At 38.7% G+C, this 14,141-nt stretch overlaps 1 protein-coding gene across 2 annotated transcripts in view; it reads right to left on the reverse strand.

Moving 5' to 3' along the window:
* Nucleotides 1-837: 837 nt before the first annotated feature.
* The window catches only part of BEAN1 (brain expressed associated with NEDD4 1), a 64,991-nt gene continuing 51,687 nt past the window's right edge, over nucleotides 838-14,141 (reverse strand). For both annotated transcript variants that reach the window (XM_074913576.1, XM_074913575.1), the window contains one exon: nucleotides 838-4,421. In XM_074913576.1, the coding sequence (XP_074769677.1) occupies nucleotides 4,073-4,421 (349 nt within the window). In that variant the 3' untranslated portion in view covers nucleotides 838-4,072. The remainder of the gene's footprint in view (nucleotides 4,422-14,141) is intronic.

A 14,141-nucleotide genomic window follows, 5' to 3' on the forward strand; every position in this document is an offset into this window, starting at 1 on the left:
CTAGACCTGCTCTCCTACATGCTCCTGCTTCTTCTAGTCTAATGTAATGTGCTGATTTTAATAGGTCCATTCTCTCTCAAAGCTCTGAAATCCAGCAACGCTCGGTATTTTCATTAGGTCATAGGTGATTCCACTTGACGCATTCTTTCAAACTAACACTGAGCAATTAATAAATGCGCTCTTGTATGATGGTTATTATTTTAATATACAGAAGTCCGTGGCTATAATTTTATGTAGAGACCTAAAAGGACATCCCTTAAGGAGGGGAATGATTTGTCAGACTGTACTATGAGCAGTTAGATTGGCTTGATGTGGTTTCCGTTCAGCAAATATGCTATTACTCACCTTGCTCTGCTAAAAAATTATCTACTTGAATATTTCTGGGAAGATTGGCCTGTTATTTTCTGGGTTTTCCTTTTTTTCTTTGGTGGTATATTGCCATTTTCATCTTCTGACCTTAGTGATTTTCAGAGGTACCTATAAATGTGTTTGTGAGAGTTTCTGATGCTTCTTGAAATGTCCGAGAGTATTTCAAGGGTCACAGTTTTCACTGCAGCAGTAATGCAGACTCTTCCCTTCCTGCTCTTGCTCAGCTGGGCTGATCCTGGCTGGGCACACACTGACTCGTTCCCCTGAGCAGGAGACACCTGACTGCTCCGATGGCTGCTTATTCATGTGGTCTCTGACAAATGTAAAATACAAATGTAAGTGGCTGAAGCACAATGTTGCTTAGTCAACGGTTGCTTAGTTGCCTGATTAACAGTAGGCTAAAGGCTGTGGGTAGTCCTAAAGTGATACCAATGCAATAAAAAGCACCAGAGATAAATGGAATACATGTATGTTCTTTACTAAAAGTTTTGTGTAAACATCAGTATACTAAAAATCGAAGCAAAAGAGATGACTACAGAAATACTGTGTTGTTATCACATAGCAAGAAACAGCATGTCCAGACATTTTTCTTTCTGATGTCAACCATGTAATAAATGAAAGGCCTGTGTTAAGCCTGTTTTAGGACTGGTGTTAAAATTATGAGAGAGTTTAGGGTAAAATCTGATAGGAGGATATGAATTTCTTAAGAGGAACATCAGGAGACACTCTGTCAACTTTGCTGAGACTTATCCAGGATCTTAAATATGATCCAAGAAATGAAAACATGTTCTTATTGCATCATTACAAGAAATGTCAACAGTGATCCAGTAGTAGCAGTGGAAGCTGTTAGAGCAGCTTTACAGCTATAAACCTTTGAGTATTGTCTGTTTGCGGAGGTATATGGGTTGGATTTATAAGCTTTCTTCCGACAACTTTGTTGAATGTCACCTAGTTAAAAAGATTAATGAGTAGAAAATTCTAAGCCACATTTGCAAGTGATTGTGATATCACTGAATGCAGCATATTCTACTTTGAATTCACAGTTTGTTTTTTAAAGATACTTGTTTATAATGAATGACATGGCCTATGCATTTAGTGGTAACTTAGAAAAATGCTACAGTATGCATGTGTGTTTTGGCTGGCTTCCATATCTGTGTGACAAAGAAGCTGGGATTATTCTGATGGAGGATCCTTCACTGTGAACTCTGTGTAGTGTAATAACTAGATGTCTCGACTTTATAAAGCAGTGTACCACAAGAGGGAGTAGACAGCTGTTTTTAAGTAATGCTGCTACACACAATCCAGATTGCAATGCTAAGGATGTGTAACTCTTATCAAATGAAGAAAGACTTTGATTATTTTCTATAATCTTAGTAATGCACTTCTATCATAAGGTAAAATACAAATCTCTTTTTCATCAGAGGTCTACTTAACTTATTTTTTTAAACCACAGATAGAAAGTTAGTGGAAGGCCATGAATCCCTGTCAGGTTAAAAGCCAAGCAGGTTGAAAGGATTTCCAAAAATGCACAGAAACTCTTAAGTATCTGTAACAGAGGCTTGCCTGGCAGATGTGAAGAGCCTTCAGGTTTGCCATGTTATAGGTAAGAGAAAGACTCACTTTCAGGGAAAAAAAAAAATCACATTTGCCTTCTCTTTATTAGACTTCCCCCTCCACCTCCCCAATAGCAGCCTGAAGTAAGCAGGGTCTGGTCCTGGTGCCTTACCCTGTTCTAGGCAGGTCTCCAAGAGCTGCAGGAAGACACAGCTATGAAAGCATGTCCTATTCTGCATAAATAAACCTCTGTGCTTTCCTTTTTATTTTCCTGCCAATAAAACTGACTGGTACATTTCTATGTGGGGTTTTCATTTCTGGCCCCTAATCATCTATTAGCTTTGTGTCTCTTACTGCAGGATACTTTGCATACCATAAAACTGTTTACACTAGTACTTTATACAGAGGAATAGATCTGTCTGTGAAATATAGTCTACATTCTGGCAATGCCTGCTAACAGTTTTGTAATGCAAAATTGTGAAATTTTGTTGGTTTGGGTATAGTACACCAAGAATATTGAAAATCTTGCTGAATTGCAAAAGAATTCTGTTATTTTAGCAAAATACATATTTACTCTCATCTACTTAGCAAAAAATACATACTTACCTTACCTCATCATGTGCATATGACTCAGTAATGGTATAATTTATACAGCAGTAAGAACCATATAATTACTTCCCATCTAAGTATTAATTATAATTGTGTCAATCTTTGGAGTGTTGAATGATGATTACAGTTGAAAATTATTTAGTATTTACAGAAAATCTAAGTGCAATTTTAATAATTTGGATGATACTTCCTTTTAAACACAGTTATATATTTACTATACTCATTTTTACATAACTTTCAGTGGGGGTAGTAAACTGAAGTCCATTTTATCAGCATAATTTTTTTTTTTTCAGTGAAAATACCTCTAAGACATTTAGTGGAGAAGAGCTTCTCCACTAACTGCTAACTAGTACTGGTTGAAGATGTAGGTTAGTCCTTGTGTGGAGATAGGGTGCTTCTGTACCATGCAAGATTAAACTCTCACCTCTGCAGTTTACCTCTGCTGTTTCTGCTAGTGTGCATCTCCAACTTGTATGCATTTATCATATGAACATGTGAGAAGTCCAGGTCTATGAACACAGACTAGATTTGTGAGTAGCAAAATTTCAGTGAAAAGAATCATGCCTAATAAAAGAGGTTTCTGCACAAAGTAAGGTTCTCTGTTACTGTGCATGCCAAGTCCAGCATCTATTATTTACATCACACTAAGGCAACCACTAGAGGTCAAGGTCCTTTGTGACACTACAGGCTCTTTACTGAAGAAAGAGACCAGTTAGTGCCTGAAAATGCCATCACGCATGGGAACTGGCATGAAGCATCTTCTGGGCTTCCAGACACTGCCCTGCCCTTGGCTAAAGCAAGTCCCCGGGAAGGGCATGCAGCTGCCAGGCCTGCACACAGCTGTAGTACAGCTTCCACAGGTAAAGCCAATTGGTCTTTGGGGATCCACTGCCACCTCTCCATCGCTTGCTGCTGGTTTCTTTTGAGGAAGACTTACAGCAGGCTTTGCAGTGGTCTGGAAAGTCTGGTACTGGCCAGGCTTTCCAAAGGAAAAATGTGACTATAAGAGTATTACTCTTTTTCTTTTACTCCTATATGGTACTGACAGTCATGTTTTGCAGGCAGTGTTCTGTCTCTGTCTACTGAAATACATATTTAGACAAAGAATTATTTAAAAATGCTTTGTTGCCAAGACACTGAATGAAATGTACTAGTGACACCTACAAAGACAACAAAATGCTCTTCTTTTTCCTTCTGCTCTAAAACATGCAAAGTATCATAAAATCAACAAGTAAGCTTGACTGGATAACATGTATCTACATTAAGAGTGGCTGATTTCAATGTGTTTTGAAATGCTTCAAAAAGGTCAGATGCACTGCTTGTCACTGCTGCTCTTCTATGCTGTGTGATGTCATGGAACACTTTGAAGCACAAAGAGAGAAGTCGGTAAACTTTCAAAATTCACTGTAAAAAATAAAATCCCATTGCATCCCTGTTTAAAGATATAAAATAGGTAAAACTTTCAGAGGTTTTATTCTTCCATTTAAATGTTTTTGTTGGTTTGAATTCTTTAGAAGAATTGAAGGGGAGAGCCACTTATTCACATGATTTGGTTCAGAAGGCTCTGATAGTCAGTGGAAGAATTTTTCAGTACTTCCATTGGAACAAGTGGGATGGGGATATTCTGTTCACACACCACTGTCTCATACAGGGGAGCAGCCTCCAGTGTGAGAGATGACAAAGAGATGGATGAAATAGGCTGCTCCAAGTCCTGCAGCCTGACTGCATAATTTGCAGCCTGTCCTGTAGTCCCAGATGCTGCTTCCTCTTCCAGGCTAATGTTTATTGATATTTCATTTCTTTCACAAGGGTCCGTAAGAGAATATGGGGGGGGATCGTCTGTGGGAATATATATTTGTGTTGCTCCTGGCCCCACGCATTCATCGTAGCTAAAAAAGAAAGAAAGAATTTTTCATTAGATTCCTGTGAAAAAAAATGCCACAGTACATTATTTTCAGCGTAACAGGGGCAGGTAAAGTGAGAAGAAAAGGATCGTCTGCTGTTTTGTTCCTCAGCCCACATCCTTGCTTACCCTGCCACGTGAGACACTTGAGAGCATAATACTTAAAAGCACATCTCTGAATACCTAAAGATAATCCCAGAGGTCTCAGTGAAAGTTCAGACTCCATCCTTCTGCATGAAAGTAACATCTGTGGCAGCACCGTTCAGCTGAAGTACCTGGGGATAAGCCCAGCTCCTTACAGCCGGTTACGCAGGAGCAGGAGTAACTGCTGGCTCACACAGAGCTGTGCACGCTGCACCCGTCACCATAGGTGTAGCACAGCGGGGGTTCGTTCCTGCTTGTAAGTAGCTAAGTTAGAAAATGGCTGGGGAAAAAAAAAAGGGAAGTGGTGTTGCTATTTTACAGTTCTGAATAAGGTATAGAGAGCTTTAGATGGAGTCTAGAGTAGAGTATCACATCAAATGCTGTCCTCCTGCCTCCCAGGTCTCTGGTGCTCAGCCAGCAGTTACATGCAGTGGGTTGTCTGGGTTGCAGATCTGTGCTGGCAGAGGCAGCAGGATTTCTTGCTGAGGTGCAGAGCTGTGATGAATAATCTTGACAGACTCATGCTGGCCATTCTGAGACTCAGCAGACTCCCTGCCATCTCCTCCCAAAAAGGAGGAATGCCAGACAGACCGATTTGTGGTACTTCTGTGAGGAGCCAGCTCAGGTCTGTCCAGGCATTATAGGTCTGTCTGTGCCACCAAGCCAGGGCAAGCTATCGCCTCCTTACTTCACTACTGTGCTCAGTGCTTGCTGTCCTGGTGTGAGTGCAGACAAGCCACCCCGGCTTGGAGCTTGGACTGCACAGCCTCGGGAGGCCCACGAGGAGTAAATAATGAGCCTGGATAGACCAGCGTGTCTTTGTGCTTGTATTTTCTCATGTTCTGGCTGCAGGAAGGGGATGGGAACTGATAGGAGTGGATATGATCAGGTGCGAATGTACTGTGCTGCGCAGGCACTGCTCAGCCCTCTGAGCCGAAGGGCTCTGCAGAGATTGCATTGTGGCCCAGAACTGGTGAATCTGGTCTGTTATCTGGGTGGTCTGCTGTCTGACTACTGGAGTGTGATCACCTCTTTGTCCACAAACTAAAGCTGATTCCACTTTTGCTATCAAACCAGCCCAGGTCTAGTGGTCTAAGGAAGGTCCTGTTTTCCTGGTTCACTGGCTACAGGCAAAAGAGAGGAAGAGTCATAACAGGATCCTAAATGTTGGACCTGTTTTGTTTGTGGCTGCCTTGTTTAGCTGTTTCAGGATCATTTAAAATCCAATTCTGAAGGAGAGAATGTTTCCTGTAAAAACCTCCACCTCCTCAGTTAGCCCGAAAACCAATTCTGCTGGAGCCAGACAAATTAAGAACCCATTTCCTCAACCACACTAACCATAGTGCTATTAAGATCTGGGATATTTCCTGAAATTTCAGATATTCAGCATATGTCTTCCCAGTAGACTTCAGGCCATCATTCTGCTCCCTGTAATTGCATTACTGCCAGGCTAAACCCAAGCTAATAAACCTTACTTGTAGATTGTAGGTGGCTTGCAGCAGGGCAGCTTGCATTGGTTAGAGCGAGTTCAAATCTACTGCAATCAACCACGGAGGCCCTGCCCTAGAAAAGTACTTGGTTCTACTGCACTCATTCATACCTTTCCCCCAGAGCCCTACTGATGATATTGATGGTATTTTTTCTAGTCCAGGTGATGGAAATGGTTTTTGGGGAAGGGAAAGGTAAGAATGTGAAATCTTAGTACTAGGTTACTAAATAACTCAAATATTCACAGGTGGTTTTATTTTTAGCTCCCTTTTATCTTATTTTTATATTCATGAGGAGAATGGTTTTAAATTTAAATTTAGAAAATTTTGACTTCCCCATCAGAAAGAATGGTATATGAAAACATTACTGTGTTCTGAAGATCCTGAATAGGGATCTTCAGAACATAAGTACTTCAGAAACAAGTCCCAGCCCATAGGAGGTTGAATTGTTTTGTATAGCATGTGGAAAAGATTTCAGTCCAGCCTCTACTAAGACCACTGAAGCTTTCAGGCATACCTGGTATTCTTTTAAAAGATCTTAGATCTCAGTCAAGACCTGATGTCCCCAACTCATGAACTTCATGAACTCAGTGAGTGTAAAGGAAGAGACACTTTTTGCATGATTACTTACTATGAGCTGCATCTTTACCTAATTTACATTTTGCTGACCCAAAGCCCAGTGAATTTATGTAAAATCTTTCCACATATTTTGACTGACTTAATCAGGCTAATGAAGAGCACCTACTGGGTCCTGTTACCATAGTAAAAGAGTTTCAGTTTTGAAAAGCCCACAGTGGTGTGAGTTTCAAGGTGGAAAATTTTGAATCCTTTTGCTGAGACACAAAAGGGAAGAAGCTTCTCTGTCTCCTGATTCTGGGCCTGGGCCCAATGCAAGGGAAAACTGCCACTGACCTAAAGGAGAAATGGGCACAGTATGAACCCTCTACTTACTGTTGTTATCTGATCATTTCTTTCCCTTGGATTTAATTTAATATCTTTCACGGACCGTAGCTCAGCTCTGTAGAACTAAAATGCTTCATAGAATAAGCAGTACAATGATCTGCTGTTAAGGAGACTTTTAAGCATCAAGATAAATGGGTAGTGGATTACAGTATTCAAGACCTGGCATTTTAGTGTTTAGTTCCAAATATCAATATATTAGTGTTAGGGCACTTTTTCTTCATATATATAATGGATGAAAAACAATTCTTTTTCTCCAGACTCCAATGCAAGTAATATTCCGCTCCCCTTTTGGCAATTAAGTTCACATTTTAAAATTTGTAAGTAAGGGCAGTAAGGAACACATGCTAGATTTTATATTAAATAACTTTTGGCACCTTCACAGCTGCATCTACCATTGTGGCCAAGGAGGCAACTAAAAATTACTCAAATAGCTTATTTAAAAAAAAAATAGCTTCTTGTACTTCATTAGCAAGTTGTGATCTTGATATTTAGTTTCCCATATTATCTTCTAAGCATGGTATCTTTGCTTGTAATGCTGACATTGCAAGCAGCTATTGCTATGATACTATGATATGTAGTGGAGGCTACAGATAAGGTTCCTATCACTTTCTGTTGAGGATAGAAAAGAGATGAATTAAGGTCATAAAAGCAACTTTAACTTTGTATCTTTTTCCCTAGCTCCCAAATGTTTTGTGTTTTTTTTTTTTTTTTGTTTTGTTTTTTTTTTTTTGTTTTTTTTAGGTTTTGTTTTTCCTTCTGCTGTTTAACAGCCTCAGTAATTTGATTTTGCTTTGAGTGCTGTTATGGAGGTATTCCTGTAGTATAACTAATGGATATCAGTGCTACAAGCATGAATTTTATTTTGCAGTCTCTCTTTCAAAGAGATCATAATATGTAAACTTATACATCTAGTCTTTGCTGGATCTTTTTTTTTATTAGAGGATTCTAAGCAACTGTTTTAAGAAGTAACACACAGTTTGAGAGGCACCCACTGTCCATGTATTGTTGGTGGTTGGAAAATCAAATGGAGAACCAAAAAAAAAAAGAGATTTAAAGGATTACTTGTAAAAAATTGTAATAGCAATAATTTCTTGCAGTTGATTACCATGTATTGATACGAGTGATACTGGACTAAATACTTAATGTCTTAAAGCTTCATGTTTGAGGAGAAGTGAATGGACTCCTGCATTTTACCGCAGTGAGGTGTGTAATAATGAATTACATGGTATGGCTGAGTTGTCCTGCAGTGTGAGGTGTGAGGTCTGCATCTTTGACACAGCTTTTAGGTTTCTTTCTTTTTACTTGCAAACTGCACAAACTAGAATAGAATGAAGGAACTGCTTTCTCATCAGCTAGTATGGAGAGCTTGATACCAGAGGGGCCGAGAGGCACTATGTAATGTTAGCTACCACTAAAAAGAACCAGTGCATCTATAACAATCAGTAATGATGAATCCTAATATTAAAATTATGCTGTTATATGCAAGTCACTCAATTATGCTAACTAATGCTGTTGATTCAATCTGAGAAGGTGGCTGCTGTGATGTGTAAAGCTGTGGTTTCAGCATGATCCAACGTCCATGTCACTGAAAGGAAGTGTCCCCTGCCCTGCTGCATACTCCCACTGTTTTCCTTGCACTACTGCCTCCCAACCACAATTCCCAATCTGGAGCTAAACAGGCAAAAAGGTTGTGTGCGTGTGGTTTGGTTTTGTGGGGGTGGGTGGGTTTTTTAGATTGTTTTGTTGGCTTGTTTTGGTTGTTTTGTTGTTTTTTCTTTTTGTTTTTTCCTGTGTGTGTATTTTTTTCTCTGCGCTGGATTTCTACCGATCTAGCTACCAGAGTTGGAAGCTCAAGTCAGATGGGCATCAATGCAACACAAGGGAAGCAGAAGTATAAAAGATGGAGGAAGTGGGTACATCTTAGACCACAGCTCACAGGTGGAACTTCTTAGCCATATCATAAGAGTGCAACCTCAGTAACTGCTAAGGGAATGACACCTACATGTATATATGTGTGTGTATATATATATATATATACACATGTTTTGCAACTGAAAATGCAAGAGCATAGAGCTTGCATGATTTAAGTGGAAAACCAGAAATACTTGCTAGTCTCTTGCAAAAACTAAGTTATGTTTAATCTGAGAGATTCAGTTCCTGTGAAGTTATTATACATGTAAAAAGTAGCTGTTGCTTGAAGTTCAGTATGGCAGTCACAGAAAGATCCTTATAGACAAGAAAGCAAATGCTTTTGAAAAGTATTATGTTACCGTAACCTAATAATGGACCACAGGAACTCATTACACTGCATCTCATGAATATCATGCGTCTCTTTTTCAGTCCTGAAAAAAACCTTGGTTACAGCACTTGTGGTTAATACACTTTAATCCATTTATTTTTTAAAAATTGTATTATCTTAAGGTTCAGTGTATTTTACAGGCAGTCATGAGAAGGAGGACGTTACTGACCATGAAATGTGCTGTTGTCTACATCTTTTTTTTTTGGCCTTGTTTCTTGGCAGAATAACTTCTTTGTTATTGTAGACTATGCTATTGAGTTTTTAAGGGATAATTATACTAAGAAAGGCAAGGAGGGCTGATGTCTGTTAACATCATCTTACCGCATGTAAATGTGATCTGCAAAGAGAAGAATGTTGCTTAAAAAATACAGCAGCTCTTCAAGTTGACCTTGTTGACTCAGAATGTTGGGGGGTGGGGAAATGACTTCACGAATTTGTCAGGTCTCATTGCAATAAGTATTAGGATAGGTTTGTTGCTAAGGAAACCCAAAAGAGCTTATTTAACTAGCTGTCATTCATAAATTATGACCTACTCTCTGGGGAAAGAAGGTTCTACTTACAGAATTTTTAAAGATCCAAACAATAGCTAGTGGAAAAAAAGGCAAATCTGGGGAATGAAGAATTCTTCTTTGTGAAATAGATGTCTTTTTGTTTACTTTGTTCATTTGTTATATGACTATACTAAAATTGCTCCTTACATTGTTTCCATTTTGCTGATGACCTACTGTCTTCTTTTAATAATGGCAAGTAAACATAATCACTACATCTGGAAAATATATGTGCTGACATGAAAACAACACAAAGGATGTTTGTATGATGTTGATACCTAGTAAAGAAAAACTGAAATTAGAACAAATACACTGTAACTCTCTAAAATGAGGATCAAAGGAAAAAATAATGATGTGTTTGAGGACCATGTAAGTAGTTCTGCTGATGATACTATCTCTGATCACACAATCTACTAACAGCTGGGTTTGTAGGACAGCAGCTTGGAAATGTGTCAGTGTTTCCTTTGAGGTGTTTTTTCTTAGAATACATACAGCCTTTGATGATGTGTAACTACCATGAGGGAAATGTATCATTTTTTGATGGAACTGCTTGTATAGAGACATATATCATGAGACAGGATATTTTTCTAGGTTTATTTCTGATACTGTCAGTTTCCATTTGAGATACTAGGTGCATTTACTAATGACTTTTCTTTTGCATGCTTTGTCAGTGATTTATTAAGCATCAGTTTAATATTTTTATAGAATAGCAATCCATTCAATGTTACCGATTGTCTCAGTCATTCACTTAGTTTAATTCTTGAACAGCGACTTAGAATGAAGAGCCAAAACATCTTTCTTTTTTAATAAAGAAACACCCCTAACTCTTGGGGCCTAGTAATTAGGAGAATGGTAGTGCAAGAGTAAGCAAATGCAGTTAAGTGGAACCGTGCCCTATGCAGTTTAGTCCTAGTTACTGGGTTTGCATGAAACCAAAATCCATCTGTCTCTAGGCCTGGATAATATTACATGAGAATTTTTTACTATGATTAATCCCAAATTACAGTGGGTGAGGGGGAAAGTAACAAACATGTAACACCCAAAGATAACAGCCCGTGGTGTCAGCCAAGCCAGGGCCCTGAAGGAATGATCCAGTGCACCATAAAATCACTGGAGTATTTTCTGGGAATGTTTTGGCACATATGTTTGAAACGCAGGTATTTAAACAAGAGGGAGATTCTCTCGAGGTACCCTGGAGGAACCTCTCTCTTTGTATTAGCTGTAGAGTGATGCTGATCTCCTAACTTAATTGACCTGTAAGCTCCCAGAGGTGTGGTGAATGCACTTGCAAGGTGCCTGCCTGATCTTGGAGTAGGTAACTGTCAACAACTAACACTGTTACTTTCTATTTTAATGTTTTTAAATAGTAAAAAATGTAACCCAAGGTATTGTTCAAGGAAACATCTAAGGCTTAAGTAACTTAATCCTTGAAGAGACAGGAAACTTGGCATTTATCTCCTGCCTTTTTTCTGTTCATAGCTATTTCTGGAATTTCCCATTCCCTGCAACTACAATAGGAATATTTGTGTTAATAAGCACTAGAAGTCTGGATCTTTATTCTGCACTATGTGTCAAGATAATATTGAGGAAAGTGTGACTCTGATAAATAAATATTCCAGAATGAAAAATGAAATTAAATGTAAAACAATGTTTTCATGAGAACATAGCATTTGAAACTTACGTCATACAGTTTCAACATAATTGTATAGCTTTAAACGATTAAAATAAATGTTTTATATAAAACAAGTCATTCTATGATGAAGATTTTATATAATACATTTCAGCCTGGCATTAATTTTATATATATGATAAGAATCACTTGATCATAAGCAGTGTTTAGTCTCTGGATTTCTGTAACCATTATACAGTAAATGACAGGGAAACTATGGGCACTGGTTGAGTAATAATAATCAGTTAAGACAAATCTATTTAAAAATAATCTCTTAATGCACAAACAGGGTTCTGAACAACAATACCAATTTTTGCATGTCAGCAGGAATGCTTATGACCTGCTAGTATTAGAGGAAGTTTGCCATGTGACATGTTTTAGGATCATATTATTTTAGGAATGAATTCTGAGCAGGTGAAGGAAATACTAGCTGCAGTATGCAACAGAACTTCTAACTGCTGGGAAATCAAAAATATTCATTTTTTTCAGTACTGTTATCAATGACTTAACAGCTTTAAGTTGTGATTGTTCCACATGGCACAATCAATTTCTGGTTAGAATTGCTTGATGCCTCTCCTTTGTCAGGTTTTTCTACTTTTACTGCAGCAGGGTTTTTTTTTGATATGCAGCAATAGTTAGTACTTCTAGAGTGAAACTGGGACAGGTGTAGGGAAAGGCTGGTCAGACTACAGAGCATCCCAACAGATATTTCTGAGGACAGAAAGCTAAGAGAACTTTCTGCCTTACCTCACAACTTGCAGGCTGAGGTGTGAGACTTTTGACTACAAATACAAGAAGCAAGTATGGGTATTTAAGAGGAATGGAAACACCACAAAAAGAAACTATCATTAAATGGCTATAAACAAATTTAATCTGGAAAGAAGAAGGTTGCCATAATAATTAGGAATTAGGTCTGTCCTTAGGTATTCTGGAATGAGTATAATGGGGACAAAAAATCCTTGCAAACTCTGTTATGGAATAAGTACATTTCTATTAAAAATTACTACTTGCAGCAGCAGGGGTGTGACTGGGTAACTGCAGAAGATCCTTTCAAGCCTATGTTCCTCTAACCAAAGTGGCTTCCTGAAGGATGATCTGTTAGTAGTAAGCAGCCAGATGAAGGAAGCTTGAAGGAAAACTGTCCATGCAGCAGATGTAACTTGACGGTGCTGCCACTGGTGTGGTGGCATTCACACCAGCTGAGAACCTCACCAGGGCAAGGCTTTGGTTAGAGATATACCAGAGACATCTGAAGTACTAGTCTAGATACACTTGTTGGGATCCCACTTGCAGACTCTGACCTCTCAAAGGTTGCCTTAATGTTGGGCACGAAGGCAATCTACCTGTGCTCACTAGATGGGCTGTGAAATGTGGGTGTCATGTAAAAATCCCTTCACAGCAGAGAGCAACTAACTAATAAAAAAGCAATTAACTTGTTTCTATATCTAATATTAATTAAGGACAGCACTAGGATGTGATGGGAGGGACTTTTGAGGGTCTAGTTGCCCAGCATTTGGAGTTGAAAGAACTGAGAGTTTTATCTCATGTCATGATTTCTGGTGGATTTAAACTAGTCATATTTCCAGTGGTATTTTTTACTTTATTGACTGAAAATCTCAGTGACAGTGCTGGATTGAGATCTGAACTTAACCACAAATGTCCATCTCATGCTTTGCCAGCTGTTGTTGTAATGTGCCAAAAGCTACTTGCCTTGCATGCTTGCAGGAAAAGGCCTTGGCAAAGGAATTCAGCACAACACAGCAAGTTCCTGTGTTAGTTTCCTGCAAGCCTCATTCTGTCTTTCAAGAAAATCTAGGAAGCTGGTTCAAGGCTTCTTCCCTCTGAGATGGCTAACTTGCTTCTTCAGGAGTGGGGGATGGAGAAGAGTGTCTTAGAAAAGAAAGTACCTTAAGTAGTTTGGGGTTTTATGGTTTTCATATTTAGAGGGAAATTAGGGTCTGTCTTTAAGACGTGCATTTCCTTTTACCATTTTAAAGTAATTTCAAAATGCATTTGCCCATTTAAACAATGCAGACTGAACATGGGCATTAAGAGTACTGCAGTTTATCAATCCTAAGCAAGACAATTTTCTCTAGAATTGATCCTATACAGATTAGGCAAGATGACCAGATGAGGTAGAGCAAGCAGACTTAAAACAAACAAGCAAAAAAGCCCCCAATTTGTTCTAATGTGAATACCAGGATAATGGGTGACTAACAGGCTTTTATCATAGTGTGCCCTGCAGGACACATTTCAATGTGAAATACAGAGAGGACTTTTGTGCCTTCCATTAAAACCATTCCTGAAGCTAAATCCCTCCATCTCGCTCAAGAGTTATTCCTCAATGATGTTCTGTATTAGACAGTCATGAGTCACACATGAAAAAGGTGATAACCTTGCTTGCCTAAAGCTCTGTACATACCATTAATATCCAATCACTAAGGAGTGGAAAAGCTTTTAGTTGAGTGGGGTGAAATGCATTTCCTCTGGCCAAAAGGTGAAAAGTTGATAAAATTCTTTTCATCCAGGGAACCTCAAATCTCCTCACTGTTAGGATTTTAGAGACTCATCAGAAAATGCAATCATTTTTAATTTA

The sequence above is a fragment of the Athene noctua genome, chromosome 9, assembly GCF_965140245.1.
Source record: "Athene noctua chromosome 9, bAthNoc1.hap1.1, whole genome shotgun sequence".
Classification (NCBI taxonomy): Eukaryota; Metazoa; Chordata; class Aves; order Strigiformes; family Strigidae; genus Athene; species Athene noctua.